The sequence below is a fragment of the Oryzias melastigma genome, linkage group LG5, assembly GCF_002922805.2.
Source record: "Oryzias melastigma strain HK-1 linkage group LG5, ASM292280v2, whole genome shotgun sequence".
Taxonomy (NCBI): Eukaryota; Metazoa; Chordata; class Actinopteri; order Beloniformes; family Adrianichthyidae; genus Oryzias; species Oryzias melastigma.
This window is the reverse complement of record NC_050516.1, coordinates 33030750-33055697: the sequence shown is the minus strand read 5'-3', so window position 1 is coordinate 33055697 and position 24948 is coordinate 33030750. Positions and strand designations below refer to the sequence as shown.

At 41.1% G+C, this 24948-nt stretch overlaps 1 protein-coding gene across 1 annotated transcript; it reads left to right on the top strand.

Annotated features, from left to right (window-relative positions):
* Nucleotides 1-9: 9 nt before the first annotated feature.
* On the top strand, nucleotides 10-21376 carry b4galnt1b (beta-1,4-N-acetyl-galactosaminyl transferase 1b). The gene is made up of 12 exons (XM_024270599.2): nucleotides 10-409; nucleotides 4694-4790; nucleotides 8853-9074; nucleotides 9149-9325; nucleotides 9935-10041; nucleotides 11708-11745; nucleotides 11826-12006; nucleotides 14709-14801; nucleotides 14887-15074; nucleotides 15148-15288; nucleotides 15354-15591; nucleotides 17534-21376. The coding sequence occupies exons 3-12, from the start codon at nucleotides 8860-8862 to the stop codon at nucleotides 17749-17751; spliced, it is 1596 nt and encodes a 531-aa protein (XP_024126367.1). The 5' UTR covers nucleotides 10-409; nucleotides 4694-4790; nucleotides 8853-8859; the 3' UTR covers nucleotides 17752-21376.
* The last annotated feature ends 3572 nt before the right edge of the window (nucleotides 21377-24948 follow it).

Sequence of the window (24948 nt, the reverse complement as noted above, 5' to 3'; positions counted from 1 at the left end):
TATCGGCCTGAACGTAGCTCCATAGCGCGGCGCTCAGACTGAGGAGGGGGCGCTCTCTGCCGCGCCGCAGCCGCTGTTGCAGCGGGCGGGGGGGCTTCCTCAGTGGGCATGAATACAGTTTGGGTCAAGCTCATCCTCTGCTGCCGCTGCTGCTGTGATTTCTCCCGCCTCCCGCCTCATCGCATTCCATAAAGTCTTCACGGAGGGATTTGGTGAGGAGGGCGCATCCGCGCGGGACGCAGGTTCCGCAGCCCCCGCGCGCGTCTGACGCGCGGCCATGAAGCTGTCGGTTATTTGTCTATAATAAGAGGCTAATTTACAGAAGGCCTGCAGTCAGCGCGGCTTCTGCTGGCATTTCTCCGCTGCATCAACACGGGAGCTCGAATCTCCGAGGAAAAGAGCCGCTAAGGTAGGAAAAACGTGGGATTTTTTAAATTATCCTTATTTTCTTTTAATAATTGCTTTGTTTTTCCCTCATTCAAGACGTTGAAGCAGAAGCGATGGCGCTACCCAGTGCACGATAGGCTGGGGGCCTGTCTGAATTCTGTCCACATTGCTTAACAGTGGAGCGCTTTTTTTCTTAAGCCATTATATATAATTACTTTCTCATGTTGATCTCTGCATGCTGAAAATGACACAAGAACATTTGTAAAAAAAAAATGTGTTTGGTAGAGCTTCATTGTTGCAACCTTGGTTTATTCATTTATTTATTTTAAATCTTATACTGTTGCAAAGCTTTTTATTCTCCTTTTTCAATAGTGCCACGTTTATAAGGAACATACAGTGGGATGAGTGAAAAAATGGAAAAAATGGAGTGGGTGTTACATTTGACTCTTATTTTGAGGTTTTGGCAGCACCCATGAGTGGAAGGCCTGCTGCAGCGGGCGTCTGCTCCAAGAGGAAAACCGACAGGAAAAACTCAAGCTGGTGTCCCATGAAGCCTAAAGAGCGGAGGAGTGTCAAACTCAATCGTACAAAGGGACAAAATCCAAAACCCACCTTAGAACAACATAAACATTTATTGAACACTCTAAAATTAAAATTTTAAAACTTTAGAACTGTAACTTTTTAACATAATCATGAACTAGATATATAGCATTACCTGCAATAATGCTGGTGAATGCGGTAAGCTGAATTTGGCAGCTGAAGATGCTGAAGTTGATAGCTGAAAACACTGAAGTCAATAGCGGAAACAGCTGAAGCTGATAGCTGAAAACAATGAAATCGATAGCTGAAAACGCTAAAGCTGATAGCTGAAAACACTGAAGTTAATAGCTGAAACAGCTGAAGCTGATAGATAAAAAACGGAAGTTACTAGTTGAAAATACTGAAGCTGATAGTCAGCTAAAATATTAGCTAAATGCCAAATAAGCCTAAAAAATGTAGGTTAGCCAAACCAGCAATCATCTAGCTGAAAAATTAGCTAAACTTCAAAATATCTTAAAAAAAATAAAACAGAATTCCTATATTAGCCAAAACAGTTAGCGTGAAGCTGAAATATTAGCTAAACTTCAAAATAGCCTAAAAAATCTTAGGTTGTTTCCGAATTCCACCCCTTAAAGGTAATTCGGACACGATGCTCACTACTATTCTTTCTTTTTTCTAAACGGTGACGTCACCAATTTCACAAAGTGAAAATCGAATAAATACGAACATTTCACGTTTATTTACGACTCCATTGTGTTCTGATGGTGAAAATGTGGATGGTTTATTCAAAAATAACATAAACACGTTTTTTTGTTCAAAATTGTTGGACCGCAATGCATTGTGGTCTGTATTTGCTAATCTAACGAGCATCGAAGCACGCTAGTTTTTTATAAAGACTTCTGGGAAATTTTGAGTGCACTCAATTTCGGAATTAATAGACTCGGACAACACTAGGAAATGGCGAACACACTATATAGTGATCAGAATACCAATTTTAAAACTTTAAAACTGTAACTTCTTAACATCATTCCGAATAATAAAAATGCAGGAATATTATTCCATAATAAATCAACTTAAACCTTAAATAACTTTCAATATTTTACTCTCCATAAAAATATATTTTGTCAAAATTATACAAGTTAGAAATGAGCTCAAGATAACATCGGGTCATTAATAACAATAAATGATCTGGAGGGCCGGATAGAATTACCCGGAGGGCCGGCTCCGGCCCCCGGGCCTTGACTTTGACACATGTGCTCTAGAGCATTAAAAGAAGGAAAAACAACTTCCCCAGAAGACCACTGTGACCGTCTCCCTCTGCCAGCACTGAGAGTCACATCTGGACTCCAGGTTTGCTTCACAATAAGAAAACACAAAGGAAATCTGTTCTGTTAACAGAAATCACACATCTTCACTGTCTGGTGACAAGATGACAACACTTGCCCCCACTTGGAGGGGTTCATCATGGAGCTACACCAAAATATGGAAGTGTAGAGGGAGGAAAACCTGCCAGCAGTCCTGACTTCAGCCCCGATCCGAACAGGACTGGTTCCAAGAAATCCCACGACTTCTATAGAGAAACATTCATTCTGTTTGTCAGAATAAACATTTTTGCTCTGATACCTTTTTTTGAAACATCTTCTTCATAATTGTCTTCTTTATGATATTTTTTTCTGTAGTGTAGCTATAAAAGATATAAACTGACCAATCAGGAAAAAGCATGTGGTTCACGTTGAACGTTTGGTTGATAGACTCTCCAGAAACACGTTTTCGAGTCGTAGGGGGCGTGGCCTACCAACAAGCTCCCTCCTGATAGCAGAGAGTGGTTGGTCGCCATAGAAATGTTAGACCCGGATCAACCACTGTTTACTGACGACGTCTGGTTCCAACATGGCGACGTCCATAATGACTATTGACTTCACTTGATAATAGTAAAACCAATTTTCCATGGGCGACGTCTCACTCAGGCTGTCTAGTGTGTAGGACTATCTAGTCTCCTGGTTGTTAAAAAGAGATCATGCTCACTACTTTTGTTTATTAAACTGTGAATACGATGTCACCAATTTTAAAAGAAATAACCTTAAACAAAGTGAATATTTCAAAGTGATTATTAATGAATCCACTTTGTTCTGATGGTGAAAATGTTGATGGTTTATTAAAAAGATACATTTTTTCACAAAAATTGTTCAAATGCAAAGCATTGTGGTCTATATTCCTTGATGCACACAGGTTTTTTGCAGAGAATTCTGGGAAATTTCTAGGACACATGATTTTGGAATTGTACATCAGACAGCACTAGAAAATGACGAACACAGTATATAGTGTCTATATAGTGAGAAGTGAAGGAATCTGGACATTGCTATAGTCCAGTTCTCTTATACAGTCAATGCTTTCGCTCCATTAACCCTTTAACACCCGAGGCGTCACATGACACTTAAACACAAAACTTCCCAGCCGTTAGCATGATCAATGGACCAGATCTCCTTAGACCTCCTAACTTGTGTAGAACTCTATGATCCCATGTGTCAAAATCAATTGAGGCCCGGGGGCCGGATCCGGCCCTCGGGGTAACTCTATCCGGCCCTCCAGATCATTTTATTTTATTGTTATTAATGACCCGATGTTATCTTGCGCTCATTTCTAACTTGTTTAATTTTGACAAAATATATTTTTTCTGGCTATCAACTTCAGCGTTTTTAGCTATTAATTTCAGCATCTTCAGCGGCCAAGTTCAGCTCACAGCATTCACACTAGCATTATCACAGGTAATGCCATATATCTAGTTAATTATATTAATAAGTTACGATTTAAAAGTTTTAAATATTGGCATTCTGCTAGCTCTTTGACTATTTTGGCATTTACTAAGGTTTTTCGGCGAATTTGAAGTTTTACTAATATTTCAAATCCATGCTAGCTGTTTTGGCTAAATTAGACTTTTTAAAAAAGTTTTTTAGACTGTTTTGGAGTCAAAACAATCTTTACACGCTAGCTGTTTTGGATCATTTAGCCTTTTTCCATTTTTAAGCCATTTTGAAGTTTAACTATTTTTCAGCCACATGCTAGCTGTTTTGGCTAATTTAAAAAAAAAAGTTTTTTAGGCTGATTTGGCACTTAGCTAATATTTTAGCTGGCTATCAACTTCAATGTTTTTAGCAATCAATTTCAGCATCTTCAGTGGCCAAATTCAGTTTACAGCATTCACACCAGCATTATCACAGGTAATGCTGTATATCTAGTTCATAATTATGTTAAAAAGTTGCGGTTTTAAAGTTTTAAAAATTTTAGTTTTAAAGTGTTTGATAAATGTTTATCTTGTTCGACCTAAGGCGTGTTTTGGATCTTGGCCCGTTGTGTGATTGAGTTTGACACTCCTGCTATAGATGATGTGTCGGCGTTGATGTTTGTACTTTTCTGTGAAATATAACTGCATGTTTTGATTAGATGATGACTTAGTGATAATCATTAATTAATGTATGAACTCATGGTGAGGTGTTTCTTTTTGTTTATCTGTCATTAGTTTTACTCATTTTTGTTCTATTGATCTGTTTGTTATGTTATATCCTTTTCTTCATTTTCTTCCCACCCCCCTCCCATCTCTGGCTAAACTCCCCTCACTCGCAGCAAAGCTAATTTTGGACCTCAAAATACTCCACAGTTTCACTCTGGGACATGTAGCAGCATCTATTCCACTAACGGACTCGGCATGAACATGTTTGTATCGTGTTCTTGTTCCTACTTTTGAGCCCTCGTGTCTTCTTGCTTGTAGATGAGGAGGATGCCGACTCCCTTCTGCCGTCGTCTGCATGGTTTCTGGAGAAGCTGGTGCCAACTCAAGTTCTCCTTTCACTGACGGGAAGAAATTGGTGAGGTGTAATTCCTGACCGCACACTCTTATTACGAAATGTTGATGTTGTAAACCAGGGTTCTCAAAGTGGCCCGCAGGCTATTTCCAGACCCCCAGTTGATAGTATGTGACCCCGCCTTAATATGGAAGTTTAGAGTTAAAGCTGGAGTTGCATAAAGAAGGAAGCAGCACTGATTGGTTGCTTAAAGGCCCTATACCATTCTAGTCTTTATGCTAGTAAACTATATTTATATATATGATCATTTATTACCTTTGAAACATGAAAGAAGAAATTATTTATGAAATACGAGTTATTTTTGTGAACTCTTTTCCTACCGACTCAATCTCTGAGGCTCCGCCTTTTGCTCCTTGTGGGTGGCGCCCATTTCATGACATCATCTTACAGCCGCTGCGGCAGCGTGTGCCATTTTCCTGGAGACGTGCGCACCTTTCCTTCTTTATTCAGTTTCAGCCTTGTGATTGGTCGCTCTCTTTTTCCACCAGGATTGCTCCTTTTCTGCTGCGACCTTTTCAGATACGTTCAGAATCCACCGATGTCGTGCAGATTCCTCACCAGAATGTTCTTTGGTGTTCGCCACCGCATGAAGTTTAAACTCCAAACTGAATGAGCGTTTTGTGGCCATCGCTACACTGAATCATCACACAAATATCACAACTGCACGAGCCGGAGAACTTGTGAAGCTAGCGGATAACTGCTAGCTTCATGGAGAATGTGTTTGTTAGTCTGGGGGCGGAGCTGTTAGCGCAGACTCTTCCTCGAAGGGGCTGTTCTAACTTGTCTACAACACCTCGTGAGAACCCGCTCGCTTTCGTGGATTGGAAGGGGCTGGTGCTCAGAGTGCAGGTTTTATAGTGGCGTTTAGAGCTGTGTAAACGTATCCAATTAACGCTTTGGGCTGTTTGTCGTGAGGGATGAACAGTATAATACACTTTAAAGCTCATAAAGTTTATTTTTAATAGAATAGGCCAGGGGTCTGCGACCTTTGATGCTAAAAAAGTCATTTGGACCAGTTTATTTTTGATAGAAAACCCAGGGAGAGACTCAAATTTCAGGTTATTGTAAAAAAAAAAAAAAAAAAAACACTTTCTTTATGTTTTTGTGGCAATTTATTCATTCATTTCTAAAATGTAGCTTTTAGAAATTAACGGTAATTTAATTATAGCAGTATTTTTTCTGCATATAACAATTTTTCTTTTAATTTCGATATAGTAACAGATAATCTTTTCAAAATGAAAGATATTGCGCTTACGCTTAAATCAAACTTGCAAAAAAGCCAAATCAAACAAGACATTCTCTATTATTATGACTCATTCTTTTCCTCATTTTGTGATATGAACATTGGTTTACAATCCAATAATATTTTAAGTGTACACAATGAAATACTTTAAGGACTTTATTTCACAAAAGCAACAAGACACGATAGAAAATAATATGTGCTTTAAGTTTATTCTAATAACAATGCACCACAAAACTTAAATCAAAAATATAAACTGAAACTAACTAAAAACTAAACAAAAAAAAAAACTGACAAACTTAATGTTAGAATTTGTCTTTAAAATTTTAAATTGTAGTTGAATTTTGAGGAAAAAAAACAGATAAAAACATCAGCTTTAAAGATACCCTGTGTGAGAGTAAATATATATATAAATAGAGAGAGAGAGAATATCTTAGTTTCTTTATTTAATGTGGTGTGTCTGCTTTTGTACTAAAATTCCTGTGATGGCTCACACAGCTGTAGAAATCAAGGAGATAAAAGAAAACTCAGTCATTCATTTATAAACTAATTAATTTGTTTCTTTGAATTAGAACAATAGACAATGTCAGCACAAGCCTCAATGTAAATAATAAAGGAGGATTTCCAGGATTCATTCATACTTGGTGATGGTAAGCGACTGGTGTAGTGTGATGGACAGAGGCGTGGCTGCCAGTAAGCGTCTATGACCATCACCAGGACGTCCAGACGCATTCACACACGGGTGGAGCTCCCAGGCAGGAGGGTTCTGTTGGCTGGAAGGAGCTGGAATTGAATTACCAATCCACCTGAGCCACTGTCGCCCCGCATGAGTCAGAATTAGCTACCTAGCTAATTTTCAATAGTTTTCTTTTAGTAAGAACAGTCAGTTACAAAATAGGAAACTCCCACATCAACGAAGAAGAAAAGCTCACACCAGTCAGTCATTACCACAGGTGAGGGAACAAGTCCAGAAAATCTACATTAATAATCTACCCGTGTCCGTGACTGATTATTTGCTGGCCAGTTAAACTTTATTTTTCCATGAGTTTTGATTTGCACTGGTGTCCGTGGCAGACATGGAATCCTGTCCACCTCCATCCACTTTTGTCATGAGAGGGGTAACACTTTAATGTAAAGGTGGGGTCATCTGGACCCCAGAAGATAGCACAATGGTTTTAAAAACAGAATAGAGAGCAGAGTTTGTGGACTGACAGTGATGTCCATGGTCGATTTCCGTCTTGCTCCTCTGGACTTCCTCTGGGCAATGCTCTATTGTGTGGAAAATACTTTGTTAGGTCATAAAACACATTAAAAGAATTTATTTCAAAGCAAAGTGAACACAATAACTGTACTACCCACAGATCAGTGCAATGACTGTTTTCAAAGTAAACCCATAACTGTTACTCTAACCACAAGGACCATTATAAAACTCTGCTTTTATATCTAAATGCCTGATGACAATTAAATGTAAATCTGTCATAATAGAGGCAGTAAAGATGAATTTTGTAGCTTTAGTCAAGAAAGTCACAATAGACTTGTTTTAAAATAATTCAAAAATGTCCCAGTTTCATACAGAATTATCTTTATCAGGGGCTGAAGTTCCTCTGAGGGTTCTCTGAGACTAAAGATGTGATTTAGACTTCATAAAGCACACGTTTCAAAGTCAAGGCCCTTTTTCAATGAGGAAATAGTCTGCTACCTTTGTCCACCAGGAAATAGTCTGCTCCCTTTCAACACCAGGAAATAGTTTTCTCCCTTTCTTCACCAGGAAATAGTCTGCTCCATTTGTCAGCCTGGAAATAGTCTGCTCCCTTTCTTCACCAGGAAATAGTCTGCTCCATTTGTCAGCCTGGAAATAGTCTGCTCCATTTGTCCACCAAGAAATAGTCTTCTCCCTTTGTCCACCAGGAAATAGTCTGCTCCCTTTTCTTCACTAGGAAATAGTCTGCTCCCTTTCTCCACCAGGAAATAGTCTGCTCCCTTTCTCCACTAGGAAATAGTCTGCTCCCTTTCTCCACCAGGAAATAGTTTTCTCCCTTTCTCCACTAGGAAATAGTCTGCTCCCTTTCTCCACCAGGAAATAGTCTGCTCCCTTTCTCCACCAGGAAATAGTCTGCTCCCTTTAAACACCAGGAAATAGTCTTCCCCCTTTCTCCACTAGGAAATAGTCTGCTCCCTTTAAACACCAGGAAATAGTCTGCTCCCTTTCTCCACTAGGAAATAGTCTGCTCCCTTTCTCCACCAAGAAATAGTCGGCTCCCTTTCTCAGATACGTTCAGGATTCATCCCAACATGTCGTCCAGATTCCTCACTAGAAGTTTCTTCACAAACTTTGAACGCTACATCGAATGAGCGTTTCTTGGCCATCGCCGAACTGGATCACAACACCGGGGTGTGGGGGGGTGGGGGGGCTCGCGAAGCTAGCTAATCACCGCTAGCTTTGCAGAGAAAGAAAAAAAAAAAAATTGAATTGAAAGTGTTTGAGTGAGCCTGGGGGCGGAGCAGACTCTTTCTGGAGGGGGCGGTTCTCAACCTGTGATGTCAGCATGTGAGGACCCGCCCGTTTTCATGGGTATGGGAGGGGCTGCAGGTTTTTAGAGGATTACTCAGAAACACATGAACGGATCAAAATACTGATTTGAGGTTCTTTACAGTGAGGAATAAACAGTAGAATACACTTAAAAGCTAAACAAAAATGATTTTCTTGGCATGGCCCCTTTAAATGAATTACATTTAGTTTACTTTGACCTGAGTAGCTCTCTTCTTTAACAACATCAAATCTCAGTGGTCTGAGAATCTCAGCAACTGCCCGTCTGGTCTCTCAGGTCTAGGATGCGGTCGCTGAAGAAGACCGTGCTGTTGGCCATCCTGGTGTCCGTGGTTCTGGTTCTGGCTCTCCTCCATTCCTGGCCCGCTCGGGCTTACACCACGGTGGATGTGTGGCAACAGCTGGCGCCAGTCGTAGAAAGACACGTCGAGGATCGACTTCCACTACTAGACCGCCAGTTAAGCAATATCCCTTTTCACGTGAAGGAGAGCGTGGCGAGGTAAGAGAGGAGGGACGTAAACTCTGCTCATCAACTGGAGGTTTCATACGTCGTGTGTTTGGTTTTCTCCTCAGCTTGTTGCCTCGTAACGGGTGTGTTTGTGAGGGTGAAAGTGGAGGAATCAACCTTCCTTTTGTCCAACTCTTGTTCCCACGGGTCTCTGCTCACCCTCTGCATACTGCCTTTAACGCCTCTGACTTGGGGGAGATGAAGACACGCCGGGCAAAAGAGTACGAGAGCTTTCAGAGACGGTGAGCTGCATCCTTAAACGTAGTCATTCTTTGTTGGAAATATTTGTTTCTCTTATTTCTCTGTTAGTCTGAGTATTAACATCTATGATGTTTTTAAACTCCCACTCTGATCAAACCAAAACTACATAAATAAAAACAAACAAAGCCCCCAAACTAAGACTACCAAGGTCCAACCCCAAACTAAAATAACAAAACCCAGCAGTGTAAGACTGCCGAGGATGAAGAGGGTACAGGTCCAGCAATAGCAGCAGGACGGAACAAGATCCAGATTCAAACGGGGAAAACAAAGACGTTCATGGATCTGTTTAAGTGGATCCATCAGAATGGAGCGGAGCAGGAAGACTGTGACCTGCTGTTGTGGGTTTTACAGAATAACTACAACAGAATGTTTTTAGTCCGTTCACAACAATTTGAATAAAGAAATTCAGTTTTAATCCTAAATGATTTTATAAATGTCCTCCATCATGAGAAAATGCTACAAGGTCATGTCAAAAACACCAAAACGCCGTCTCCATTGGAGTGTGTCTTTAAGTGATGTTGTGATGATGTTAGTGCATGCCACTGCTCCTACATGCTCTACACGTTTCTAATGCAATGACTGTTCTTTAGGTTTAAGACGCCGGCAGATGTTCTCTTGATTGCAGAGGCCAACAGTCCTTTACAATATCCAACACAGGGGCTGGAGGTACGGCCTCTGAAAACGACCATCATCCCAGGTACACCTTAAAACAGACTTGTTTTGTTGTCATGTTAATGAGGTTTGTTCAAACCCATTTTTAGTGGTAAGTGGGCATAAGTCCAGGAGTCTTAAGAAAAGTTAACAAGAATCATTAAGAAGAAAAACTCAATACAGAGAACTAAATTTCAACTAGTGCTGCCATGAACGATGATTTTTATAGTCGACTAATCTCTGATCTCTAATCAGGTCATAAACAAAGTGGATGTAAAGCACACATATGAACCATCATTAGCTTTCAACTGACTAAAAACGAGATTTATAGCATTATGTGCAACAATTACTGCGATAATGCTGGTGCTGTATGCTTGAATTTGGCCGCTGAAGATGCTGAAACTGATAGCTACAAATGCTAAAGTTGACGGCTGAAATCATTGAAGCTAATAGCTTACATTGCTGAAGGTCTTAGTCAGCTAAAATATTACTGACATGCCAAATTAGCCTAAAAAATGAAAAAAGCCTAAGTTAGCCAAAACAATTAGCATGCAGCTGAAATATTAGCTACACTCCAAATTAGCCTAAAAAACTTTTTAAAAAGCCTAAGTTACCCAAAAGAGCTAGGATGTAGCTGAAATATTCGCTAAACTCCAAATTAGCAATAAAAAAAATTGAAAAATCCTAAATCAGCCAAAATAGCTAGCATGTAGCTCAAATATTAGCTAACTCTAAACTAGCCAAAAAAAAAAAAAAACTAAAAAAAACTAAGAAAGCCTTAGTTAACCAAAAGAGCTAGCTTGTAGCTAAAAAAAACAAAAAACAAGCCTAAGTTAGCCAAAGCAGTTAGCAAGCAGCTGATAAATTAGCTAAACTCCAAAACAACCAAGAAACTTTAAAGAAAAATAGCTAGCATGTAGCTGAAAAATTACCTAAACAAAAAAAATAGCCTAAAATCTAATAAATAAATGCCAAAATAATCCATAAAGCTAGCAGAATACCACTATAACTTTCAACTTTACTACACTCTGACTCTATGTAATATAAAGTAACGATTAATCAACTATTAAATTAGTCTTGGACTATTTTAATAGTCGATTAGTCTTCAATTAGTGATGGCAGAGAAAAGCTGGACTGAACTGACCCACAAGAACAAACGACTAAACTGATTTGTGGATCGAGGACGATAACAACTAGACTAACACATTTCTCAATGTGTCTGTTTAGAATCTAAAATGAGTTCAGCAACTTAGACGGAAAGCAGGAGAGATAAAATAGATATTTAAAAAAGAGGCAAAGGAAGAGATGAAAATATGAACTAAACGTATAACCCTTTAACACCTGAGTCGTCACCGATGACGCTTAAACAAAATCTTTAACGTATTGTGAGTGTTCAACCGTTAACTGGATCATTCCAGTAGATTCTGAAGGAGAAAAGCGGCTCGTCGAGCCGCTTTTCTCCTTCAGAATCTACTAGAATGACCCTTTTAATAGTTGAAAACTTACAGTAAATCAAAGAACATTAAACCCTGGAGCTCCAGTGTTAAAGGGATATAATCCAGTAATCTGAATAAAACACCAAAAATATATACAGCAAAAATGAGAAAAGTCTCCTTACATTATAAAAGTGTTTTTCTTAACAACTTTGTGCCTGACCTGGTTTGCATTATTACAAAGCTCCAGCCATCAACCGTTTCTGTTCTGTGTCGCAGGCCTGGCCTTACATGACGTTCCCAGAGATCTTTACACGGTGAGCATTCCCGTCTCCCTGCTCTTTCATTTCTGTACTTTAACGTCTGGGATCTCTCACTCCGTCTCCCGCCCTCACAGGTGAGCCTCACCGCCACGCTGGGGACCATCAACGTTGCGGCGGAGGTAGACGCGGTGAAAATCAAAGGGGACGGCGAGATGCACATGAGCCTGTCGAGCAGCCTGCTGCCCAACCTGAACCGGCAGCTGCAGTTCGTCACCTACACCAACACGCTGTTCCATCCCAGCACTATAGACACGGGTAGGAATCCGAGTTCTTACAGAGTCAGGAAGAAACGAGGAAAACTGTGTGAAAATTCACACGCCGTCGAGTTTACATTCACTGATAAAAGACATTTTAGTCATTTCGCCTGCAGAGAAAGAACCCAACAGTAACTAGGATAGGCTCCAGCAACCCTGTGACCCCAAAGGGGTTTAATTTGACTTCATGAAACGGATGGATGGATATTTCAGGCTCATTTTAAATATACTCATTGAAAGTCAGGACACTTATTTAATAAGATTAAATTAGAACGTTAACAGGACTGGTGGTAAACACTAGCTAGTCTTTAACTTTATTTCTTAAGTAAATTAGCTAGAATAGTTACATTACCTGCTATTATGCTAGTGTGAATGTTTTTTGCTGAAAGCAGTAGCTGAACATGCTGAAGCTTTTTGCTGAAAATAGTGACGCAATTTACTTTAATTGCTGAAGGGATTTCCTGAAAATGCAAAAGCTATTTGCAAAATGTAACATTTGCTAAAAGACGGAAAATTTCGTTAAAGAACTACGAAAGAGAACTGAAGTTGACCTACATTTCTGATAAATGTGTAGTAAAATTGCTTAAAAATCCCAAATACATGCCAAAATAATTAGTGTGTTGCTTAAATATGAGCTAAACTTCAAATTAGCCCAAAAAACTCCAGTAGATGCCAAAATTAGCCAAAAAGCTAGCTCGTTGATTCAAAACTAGCTAAACTTCAAAATAGCCTAAAATTTTTCAGTAAACTAAATTCATTAAAAATGTTACCACTTCGCTAAAATAGAAGCTAAACTCCAAATTAGCCCAAAATAAACCTTAGTAGAAAACAAATTAGCCCAAAAAGGTAGCTCATTGTTTGATTACTAGCTAAACTTTAAAATAGCCTAAAATTCCTCAGTAAACCAAATTAGTCAAAAATGTTAGCGTGTTACTAAAATTCAAAATAAAGTAGCTGATAAAAACCCCAGTAGATAACAAATTAGCCAAAAACATTAGCATGTTGCTAAAATAATAGCTAAACTCCTTTTTTTAATTACTAGAAAAGATGAAAACATAACCCACAAATTTATTTAAAGGCTTGTTTCTAATCTACTTAAAATGTTGAAATCTGAAAACTTTCTCTTTCATTTCGTACAGGGCATCTTTTGTTAAATATTTCAAAAACTATAAAGTTTATGAGTACCATAGTTCCAAGCAGGAATGTCCTGAACGAGCTGAACGCTTTGATACAATAGATCCTCTCATGTCGTCAGAAGGCCTGACTGCTGCTTCCACAGAGGTCACATCATTTACTGAGGTTTATGTGTAGCAATTAACCACAGTTATTTTTTTTTTTTTACTTTGCAGACTCAATTTTTCTGCATTATGAACTGTGACTAGGACTGTGTGGTGGTGTAGCGGTTAGCACTCTCCATCTACAGCTGGTTCAAATCCCAGCTGGATGGAGACCAAATCTCAAAACAGCCAATTTTGCAAAAAAAAAAAACTTATTCAAAGGGGCCATACCGTGATTTTCTTAAGCCTTTCAGAGTGAAATATATCCATATGATCATAAATTACCTTTGAAACTGTCAGAAACAGACGGCTGGATCCGAGGGCAGCAGGTCTTATTGGCACAGACAGAACAAAAGGAGGGAAGCTCAGCTAAAAGTCCACAAAGCTAAATTAGGATCAGGCAGGCTGAGGTCAAGCACAAGCATGAGGGCATCAAAGAACAAATACAGTGGTCAGGGTCCAGGCGAGGGTCGGGGCAGGCGGCACATGGAACTAAAGATCAGGTCAGGATGAGAACGCTCAGTGATGCAGGCAGAGCAGCACAAACAAGACTTCGCACTGAGCAGAGGTCAGAGCTCTGACTAAATACTGCTGGGAGTGAATAATGATGGGGACCAGCTGTGGGACTCCTGGGAGTGACAGCAGGGACTGATGGGAAGTGAAGTGTGTAGAAGTGCTAGAACTCTGGAGATACTTCCTGTTGAAATCCAGAGGGGGAGACGAGACTGAATCATGACAGGAACACTATAAAACAAAGTATTTATGAAATATTAGTTATTTTTTGTGAGTTTTATCCTACCAGGAAGTCAAACAACTCGATTCTTGAAGCTCCGCCTGCCGCTGTGTGTAGGTTCCGCCCATTTCATGACGTCATCCTAGAGCCGGCTTTGTGTTTCTCCCACAAAAACAAACAACATCTAAACTTTTGCAAAGATGGAAACACATACCACATATCTGCCTTTAGCATGCCCAGCCATCGCTACACCGCTTCACAACACAAATACACTCTGCATCCGTACAACTGTGACCTTGAATTTCCGTTAATAATTGAAATTGCAACATTGTGAAATGCTGGAGAGACTGAGTATTGAAAATCTTTTGATGGTAACCGCTATCTCTGTGGAGAAATTGGGTGTTTGTGTTAGACTGGGGGCGGAGCTGTCAGAGACGATTCTTCCTGAAAGGGGCTGTCCCACTCTGTGACATCAGCATGTGAGAACTCGCTCATTTTTGTGGGTATGGGAGGGGCTGCTGTTGAGAGGGTTACTCAGAGATGCGTGAACGGATCAAAATACCGCTTTGGGGTTCTTTGTAGTGAGGAATGAACATTATGATACACTTAAGATCAATAAGGTGATCTTTCATGGTATGGGCCCTACAGAAATGATGGGATGTTTTTGAGCACATTTGTTTTTGTGTCTTTCAGTGCAGTTTGAGACTGAGGGCCATCAAGCTGCTTTCAGCATCAAGATCCGCCACGGTGTGACACCAAAACTCTACAACACCGGCTCTGTAGGAGGTACTCGGCCTCTAGTCTGTACGGCTCACCTCAGAGACGTGTTAAAACAAAAGTCTTCATCGCTGTTCCGATTTCTGCTCCTCAGAATATAATGTCAGCGCTCTCGTGACCATCGCCACAAAAACGTTTCTGCGTTACGAAAAGCTTCAGAACCTCATTGACAGCATCAGGAAGTTCTACCCTACAGTCACCATCATCATCGCTGATGACAGTGAAAACCCTCAGAGCATCTCTGGGCCTCACATTGAACACTACATCATGCCCTTTGGAAAGGTAAGAAGCTGTTCTTCTCTCAGCCGGCTCCTCCGATGCCTCTGAGCATGAACCGGGGTCTTCTCCATCACAGGGTTGGTTTGCTGGGCGAAATCTGGCCGTTTCCCAGGTGACCACAAAGTACGTACTGTGGGTCGACGATGACTTCATCTTCACGGCCAACACCAAGCTGGAGAAACTTGTGGACGTTTTGGAAAGGACCACGCTGGATTTGGTGAGGAACAATCAGAGCTGTGAAGACGTGATAGCACAGGTGTGAGAGAGTGTTTGTGTGTGCAGGTGGGGGGTGCGGTGCAGGAGGCCACAGGATACACCGCCACCTACAGGCAGACCATCTCCATTGAGCCGGGAGAGGAAGAGGGGGACTGTTTGCACTTGAGGAGAGGCTTTTATCACGTCATCCAAGGTTTCCCGAACTGCGTGGTGACCGATGGGGTCATTAACTTCTTCCTGGCTCGAACAGAGAAAGTCCAGCAGGTCGGATTCGACCCGCGTCTTGCCAGAGTAGCACACCTGGGTGAGTTGAACACAAGTCCTTGGTTTCCTCTGAGCGGTACGGACCAGACCAGTCCCCTCCTGGGCGGTTTAGGACGGTCCAGGCGATTCAAGCGAGCGTTGGACCATCATAGTGCACGCGGGGTGTAGACAGACGACGGAGGGAAAATGAAAAAGATAACCTCAGAGGATCAATATAATCCGGTGTTTATTCTAGATGAAGACGGACTCTATGCTGCAGAACAGTCTATTGTTCTGAATTAAAAAGAAAAACAAACTTTTACGTTGATCAATACTCCAATGTTCTTCAATAAATGTTTACAAAGCAGATCAGAAGAGTTTTGATGAGTATGGATCGGTAACGGACATTCTTTGGCCGCGGGGGAGGGGTGAGACGGGGTTGGATTAGATGGAAATGGGGGATGGGGTGTCTCCTTATTGGTGGATTTGGCATGTCAGCATGCTAGCGAGGACCTCTGTAGCATGCTAGCGAGCTTCTCTGTTTGGAGCTCACGTGCTCAATTGTTCCGAGCTAGCGAGCTCCGTTGTAGTGAATTAGTCAATTCCTCTGTATCGAGCTAGCGCACTCCATTGTAGCGAGCTCCGTTGATGCGAGCTAGCGAACTAGTAGTGAGCTAGTGAGCTCTATTGTGGCGAGCTAGCGAACTCCGTTGTCGCAAGCTAGCGAGCTCCATTGTAGCAAGCTAGTGAACTCCATTGTCGCGAGCTAGCGATCTCCACTGTAGTGAGCTCCGTTGAAGTGAGCTAATGAGCTCCTCTGTATAGCACTAGCAAACTCCGTTGTAGGGAGCTAGTGAGCTCCATTGAAGCGAGCTAGTTAGCTCCTCTGCATCGAGCTAGCGCACTCCATTGTAGCGAGCTCCGTTGAAGCGAGCTAGCGAACTAGCAGTGAGCTAGTGAGCTCCATTGTAGCAAGCTAGCGAACTCCGTTGTCGCAAGCTAGTGAACTCCATTGTTGCGAGCTAGCGATCTCCACTGTAGTGAGCTCCGTTGAAGTGAGCTAATGAGCTCCTCTGTATCGCACTAGCAAACTCCGTTGTAGGAAGCTAGTGAGCTCCATTGAAGCGAGCTAGTTAGCTCCTCTGTATCGAGCTAGCATGCTCCATTGCAGCAAGCTAGCTAGCTCCATTGTTGCAAGCTAGTGAGCTCCTCTGTATCGAGCTAGCAAGCTTCGAGGTAGCGAGCTAGCTAGCTCCGTTGTATTGAGCTAGCGAGTTCGTCTGTATTGAGATAGCGAGCTCCTCTGTATCGAGCTAGCGAGCTCGTCTGTATTGAGCTAGTCTGTAGCGAGCTAGCGAGCTGGTCTGTACTGAGCTCCCCACTGAGGGTTCACTGAACCAAATGTGGACAAATACAGGTGGAGTCACCATGGAAACTGTGGACACAACTTTGGACCACATTTTCTGCCCAACTTTAAACCGTACGGGCCCTCCTGGCCTCGCTAGCTTGACTGTGGTCTGTAAAATGTTTTAAAGATTTTTTGAGTGGGATTTCAGTTTATTTGTACTGGGCGACAGTGGCTCAGGTGGTAGAGCGGGTCGGCCAATGATCGAAGGATAGGCGGTTCGATTCCAGCTCCCGCCAGCCAAGTGTCGTTGTGTCCTTGGGCAAGGCACTTAACCCTACTTGCCTCCAGTGTGGCTCCACTGGTGTGTTGATGCATATGAATGTCCCGGTGATGGTCAGACGGGCCGTAGGCGCGTCCTGGCAGCCACGCCTCTGTCAGCCTGCCCCAGGGCAAGCTGTGGCTGCAGTAGTAGCTTACCATCACCAAGTATGAATGAGGTGTGAATGAATAATGGATACACAATGTAAGCGCTTTGAGCGTCTGGAAAAGCACAGATAAATCTAATCCATTATTATTACTGTAAAACTTTTATCTGGTTGTATATTTCTGTCGTATTAAGTGATTCTTTTAAGTGTTTTTTTGGTTTGTTTTTCAGAGTTTTTCATCGATGGCCTTGGATCTTTACACGTGGGCTCCTGTGATGATGTCATCGTCAATCACGCCACCAAAATCAAACTCCCCTGGGTCAGCCAGTCTGAGAGCGACAAGACTTACGCCAAGTTCCGTTACCCGCCCGCCTCCTCCGACGCCACACGCACGAAAAACGGCCTGCTCTTCTTCAAAAACCGCTTTCAGTGTTTAACTCACAATTAGTCGTGCATCTGCGCTGCATCCTGACGCTCTCCCTGTCCTTGTTGAGTTGCCAAAGAAGCTGCCCTCTGCCTCCTCCTCCGGTCGAGAAAGTCTTTCTTTCAAACGTTGGGATGGTTTCAAAACTACTTTAACAATATTGTTGATGCTCTTCTCCAAACAAAAGCATGAAAATCTGTTTAGCTGTTTATATCCCACTAATCTCGTATAACAATTAGGACCTAAGACAAAAGTATTTAAGGAAGGTCACATGGTAGCGTTTACACAGCCGCTGTGTTTTCTGTCATCCTACCGTCTTGTATTTGTTCTAAAGGGTAGGAACCCAAAAGGGGGCGTGTACTATTTCAGGAGGAGGGACTCTATTTGTCCAGGATGACAAGGCACTTTTCTGGGAAGCGACAATCCTGTTTTCTAAAACTCCACATCGTTTTAGCCTCTGTATCCTGTATCCACTCTAAAGTTGACCTCATCCATCTGGGATTGTCTTGTGATGGAGTCTGGAAGCCTCGGTTGGCTGCTGTCCGCCACGGCTCAGCATCTTCAGTCCGCTTCTGCAGCAGCAGACTGGTGAACGACAGGAACCGCTGCCTAAAGTGTTGCCTCAAAGAAGCGTCTGAATGAACCAAAGTGCACGATTTATTTCCAGGCAATAAAAGAGATGAGTAAGGGAAAACAAGAGTGGTGTCAGAGGAAGAAGCAGGTCATTATTACGTCTGTTGAATAGCAGAAAATGTTTCTGAAAAGTTCATTTGAATTTTTAATTTGAAGATGTTTTGCCTCTGATTCAAGAAGTTCTTTGAATTCTACATTAAACTTGTGAAAGATCAAATTTTCCTTGAACAGCAAAAACGGCCCCTCAGAAATAGTTCTGACCCCATCAGCAGATTTTCTTTTGACAAACAAAATATCTGCCAATAGGGTTAACTTTTTTACTTGGAAGACAGAAAAAAGGACAATTTTTCTTAAAACAATTTCACGAGATTCAACTTTTGCCTCAAACGATTATTTTAATAGTCGACTAATCGGGTCATGTTGTGTGATGGTCGTGCTCGATGTAGGAAAGTTCGATTTTCTAAATGTCTTGTAGAGAGACGTGATTTCTTCTGAGACTGTTTCCCTCAGCAGAGACACTTTGTTCCAATGAGGTTGAGGTTGGGGATGCACAGAAAACATTTAGCTCGCCTTGACACTGTGGAGAAACGCCAACTCAGGTGCCACAATTAGGGCTGCCAAGAATGGTTGATTAGTCGTCGACGGATCGACTATTGCATATGTCGTTGGCTATTTCAATAATTGATTGGTCGTCGACCAATTGACTAATTCAATAGTCAATTAGTTGTTGACTGTTTCAACAGTTGATTAGTCGTCAGCTAATCGACTTTTGTATTTGTCGTAGGGTATTTCAATAGTTGGCTGGTCGTTGACCAATCAACTATTGAAATGGTCGATTAGTCATCGACCATTTCAATAGTTGCTTGGTTGTTGACCAATCGACTAGTTCACTAGTTCATTTGTCGTTGGCTATTTTAAAAGTCTATTAGTCGTCAACTAATCAACTATTGCATTTATTTTTGGCTATTTCAACAGTTGATTAGTTGTTAAATATTACAATAGTTGATTGGTCAATCAACTATTATCAACTTTGCATTGTCACTGGCCATTTCAATAGTCAATTAGTCGTCGATCCATTTAATAGCTGATTGGTTGTTGACTAATCGGCTATTGCATTTATCGCTGGCTATTTCAAAAGTCGATTAGTCGTCAACTACTCGACTTTTGTATTTGTCGTAGGGTATTTCAATAGTTGGCTGGTTGTCGACCAACTTACTGTTTCAAAAGTCGATTAGTCGTCAACTAATCAACTATTGCATTTATTGTTGGCTATTTCAAGAGTTGATTAGTCGTCAAATATTACAATAGTTGATTGATCGTCAGCTAATCAACTATTGCATTTGTCAGTGGCCGTTTCAATAGTCAATTACTCGTCGACTATTTCAAGTGGACTAATCGACTATTCGTGGCAGCCCCAAGTCTTGCACAGAGGAGTTGGACTTGAGTTGAAAATAAAAACAATATTCTTACTTCATCTCGTCTGCATAAATAAAAGCTAAATAAAATAATGATGAAAACAAAGACCTGAGTGTTCTCGGGTCACATAGACCTGTGAGTCTATAGAAAGCCATGGTCAGGATCGTTCTGAGTCCGTGTCCTCAGCTGGAGTGAGAGGATGAGGGATCGTTCTTACCCTCATTAACCCTTTCAGGTGTCGGGGATCTGATGAAACTGGTTTGTCCTGCTTGGGTTTCAGGAGTCTGTTGTGGATTGATGAAAGGACTCTGGGAGTGGTTTGTGCTCTTCACATGGAGGTGCACTGCAGACAGTGGTGTCATTATAACCTATTGTTGTTTGTCAAACAATCCTCACACATGAGAAGTGGAGAGAGTGAGTGTGACGTCTCCCATAGAGCACGACTTAGCTCCGGCTCACTCCAGATCCTGAGCACCACATCAACGGACTCCCAGGTCTATGGGACTCACTTCATCTTCATCAAGTCCATCTCCTCCCTCCCAGGAACCCATTAAAACTTCTTATTTTACCTGTTTCATTTAGAATTGAAACAGTTCATTTAGAATGAGAGGTAAATCATCTTCAGCTCCAAAACACTGAATCCATTTTTTGAAACTTTTTCTGCTCTACAACTGTTCTGGATGAAGGAAATGTCAAAAAAAATCCATCAGGCTGAGAAGTTACCGAGTGAAGCTTAACTGATCAGGAAGTTTGATGATGTGATGCCTGAAGGAACAACACTGAGGTTTTGTTTGTGGCCTTTAGGTGGCGCCATTTCAACGAGTATTTCTGTCCTACCTGCTTAGAAACTGATTTTTTAAGTTCAAAACAAGGCTACTGACATTATTCACGTTTGTTTTAAGGGAATATATGCTTGTGATTCTTCTTGTTTTTGTTTTGAAACATATGATGTGAGACCAAACAGCGCTGCTGTCATTTCAGACGTTTGCGTCCATTTTATATTCCTCAGTTTGTTTTAATAATCTGCTGAAAATGTCTGATCCTGAACTGAATTTAATTTATTTTAAGCACTTACGTTCATTGTAGCAACAAAATATTGCCTTTAACTGCTTGACTCAACATCAAAAACCACTTAATATTAGGTATTGATCACTAAACTATAAAGCAATGTGTTAATTTATAATCTCTGTTTCATGAAATAAGTCTGTTTGCAGGAGAAGATCTGCACCTTTTCTTCACATCCCTGTCTGTGCACCTCCAGAACACATACGGTTCTAAATAATTAACCACATTTATTATGGTTTGATCTTGTGAAATGATTCAATGATTTAATAACCATAACATAGGTAAAAAGGTGAATTTTCTTGGGGGTTCTGCCTCAGAACAGCGATGGTTGCATCCCAAACTCCAAACACATCATCTCTTTTAGAAACGAGGCAGCTAAATCACTAAAAAATAATAATTGTCACATAAAACTAAACCTGCATAAACTAAAGATGTATCCTTGAGCAGCTCATCTTCACCTGGAGATCATTTCACTGTATTCATAACCACAATCACGAATGATGATGAATAAAACACTTGGCTATTTGTGGTTTTATTTGACTCCAGAGCTTTTTAAGAACGTTGTTTAAGATTTTTAACAGTAACAATAGAAATGTAAAAACATGTCAACAGTTCCTGCTTGAACAGAATTCACTGCTGATCTAAAACAGGAAAAACTCAAGATTTTAAAGGTTTCAACTCTTTGATAAATACTTTTCCATCATTAAAGATAAATCTAAAGCAGTCCAAAATCCAAAACACACCTTCAGCCACAGGTCGAACAGGATAAACATTCATTGTTCGTAACTTTTTAACATAATATGAACTAGATATATAGCATTACCTGTGCTAATGCTAGCGTGGATGCTGTAAGATGAATTTGGCCGCTGATGCTGAAATTGATGGCTAAAAACGCTGAAGCTAACAGCTGAAAAATGACAAAGCGGATAGAGAGCTAAAATATTAGCTAAATGCCAAATTAGCCTAAAAAAACAAGTTAGCTAAACTTCAAAATTACCTTAAAAACGTTTAAAAAGTGTATATCTCACAAACAGGCAGACAGCTGGTTCCACGTGCAGCAGGTTTATTAATAGTCCACAGAATAAGCAGGGTCAGACAGGCAGAGGTCATACAAGGGCATGGGATCATCTGAGACGAGACGAGCGAGAAGATGAGTCAGAGTCCAGACGAGGGTCAGGGGCAGGGGGCAGGCAATCAGAGTAGCAGGCGGCAGGCAATCAGAGTAGCAGGGTCGGAGGCAGAAGGTCAGGTCCAGGAGTAAACGCTCAGAGATGCAGGCAAGGTGGCACAAACAAAACTTCGCAGAGAGTGAAGTGTGGAGCCAGACTATATGCTGAGGAGGTGATGGGAAACAGCTGATGCTGATGAGTCCAGGAGATGGCAGGTGGTGAGCTCAAAACTCTGGTGAGCGCTCCCTCTGGTGACTGGAGACGGTAGCAGCAGGTTGCTCCATGACAGTATATTAGCCAATACAGCTAGCCTATTAATTTTAGCCTAACTCCAAAACAGCCTAAGAATCTTTTTAAAAAAAGCCTAAATAGCTAGCATGCAAGCAAAACTCCAATATAGCCTAAAAAAAAATTAAGCTAAATTAGCCAAAACAGCTAGCATGTAGCTGAATTTTTTTTTTTTTTTTTCTTTTTGTAGCTGAAATATTGGCTAAATTCTAAAATAGCCTAAAAATTCTTAGTAAATGCCAAAATAGTCCGAAAAGGTAGCAGAATGCTAAATTTTTTAACTTTAAAACTGTAACTTTTTAACATACTGTAACTATGAATAATAAAAAGGCAGGAATATTATTCCAAAATAAATCAACTTAAACCTTAAATAACTTTCAATATTTTACTCTCCATAAAAATATATTTTGTCAAAATGATACAAGTTAGAAATGAGCACAAGATAACATCAGAACATTAATAACAATAAAATCAAATGATCCATAGGACCAGATAGAATTACCTGGGGGGCCGGATCCGGCCCTCGGGCCGTGACTTTGACACATGAGTTAAAGGGAAAGTCTTGAGTTAGGTCTATATCTGGTGAATATAGGGCAATCAGGTAAAGTGATTCCCTTTTCCTGGGTTTGTTCGACTTGTTGGTAATGTTCTTGTGTTTTGATTTTCTTCCTTCAGTTCTTTTCCACTTTTTCCTCCCATGCTCTGCAGGTTTATGCTCTGCCAGGTTCTGTTTCTAATTATCTTCAGTCAGAGGTTTGTGGAGAACTCAGATGTGGAAGGCATTACTGTGGCAGAAACACAGATTTAATGAACCAGACAAAAACACAGCAGAAAGAAAGCTGGAAACATGAAGACAAGGGAACATCTGACAGGAACAAACAGACTCTTGGAATCAGACATGCTCAGAAATTCACTGCAAGTGAACCCACTGAGTGTCTGGAACCTGAACCTGGTGGTGGAAATCTCCAACAACAGAGCCGAACGCAACTAACTTTAAGGTAATCAAACATAAAACTGTCTCGACAGCCTGGTGGTCTAGTCTCTTGGGTGCCGGTCTCCTGGGCCCGGCGGTCTCCTCCCCACGCCGGGAGTGGGGTCCCAGAGATTTAAGATCTTCTTCTTTCTCTTCTTCTCTTAAACAAATGTGTAAACTCAAAATTGAATTGAATCAAATTGAATTGAGCAAAGTAATTGACAATAAAATAAAATTAAATTAAATTAAATAAAAAAAAAATAAATTAAATTAAATTTGGTATCAAATTGATCCAGGCTCTGGTGATTCTGGAAATTTCTGACTGATTCATTTAATTTTTTTGTTTTTTTTTTGCTTTGTTTAGACCAGAGTCCAGGGCCACTGTTGTATTTACTATCCATCTCACCTTCCTTACCTGTGGTACTGATTCCCTTGGAATTATTTATTTTTAACCAAAGTTTATCAAGACGAAGCAGAATAAGAGCAATGGTAAATGGTAAATGGCGTTTACTTGTGTAGCTCTTTCTACCCTTCGAGGGCCCAAAGCGCTTCACAGTCACAGACCCATTCACCCATTCACACACACATTCACACACTGTATTGGTTGTAATTTTTTAATTCTTAAGACAATAATAATTAAAAGTTACAGTATGTTAAAGATTTTGTGTTTAAGCGTCACTGCCGACCCCTCAGGTGTTTAAATTAAAAAAAGCTTCTAATCAACTCAAAATTCCTTGTAGTGGTAATAAAGTGCTGTTGCAGAATGTCTTTTTCAACGTATTTGTTAAAATTGAATTGAATTGAATTGAATGCCTTTATTTATCTGTTACAATGAAGTTTAGGTATAACTCACTCTCAATGTGGACAGATTGATACAACACTCAGTAATAAATATTTAAAAATATAAAAAAGATAGAATAGAAAAGAAGAACACCTTACTTCACAGTTAAATGTGCAAAGAAGGATCAATGATGTGCAAGAAATAAGGTGAGGAAATAAAGTGACCAGAACAGACAAATGTGCAACAGTTGCGCAGGAACATTAAATTCTCCGAGGTTTTATGGTTGGTGATCAGCATTTAGTGCAGTCACAGCTTTTGGGAAGAAGCCTTCTCTCAGTCTGTTCGTCCTGGCTCGTGTGGCCCTGTACCATCTGCCGGAAGGCAGCAGTTTGAGGGGGTGATGACCGGGGTGGGTGTGATCCTTCATGATGTTTCAGGGTCTGGTGAGGCAGCGGGAGGTGTAGATGGAGGTCATCGAGGGGAGGGGGCAGCCGATGATTTCCTGGGCTGTTTATCACCTTCTGCAGTCTCTTCCTGTCAGCCGCCGTGCAGCTGGAGAGCCTGAAACGGCGTGCGTCAGCAGGCTCTCAGTGGTGGAGCCATAGAGGGTCACCAGCAGCTGTCAGAGGATTCGCTGTTTCCTGAGCACGCTCAGGAAGCAGGAAGCATGACTAGGGCATGGGTGTTTTTCCAGGAGAGATCTGCTGAAATGTGGACACCGAGGAGTTTGAAGGACTCCACCTCGATATTTGAGTATACATGATCCAGTGTGTCCCCCCCCCCCCTTGTAGGGCATTTCACATGCTGATGCAGATGTGGTAGAACCAGTTTGAAGTTTGCCTGGTTGAAATAACCCGCAATGATGTGTACGCCATGTGGGTGGTTGTTTAGGGCTT

Bases quoted from the DNA above. Each gene is read 5' to 3' on its own strand.
- b4galnt1b (XM_024270599.2), top strand. From the start codon at position 8,860: ATGCGGTCGCTGAAGAAGACCGTGCTGTTGGCCATCCTGGTGTCCGTG. The intron at 9,075-9,148 runs GTAAGAGAGGAG...TTTTCTCCTCAG, and splicing joins GTGAAGGAGAGCGTGGCGAG to CTTGTTGCCTCGTAACGGGT. The intron at 11,746-11,825 runs GTGAGCATTCCC...CCGCCCTCACAG, and splicing joins TTCCCAGAGATCTTTACACG to GTGAGCCTCACCGCCACGCT.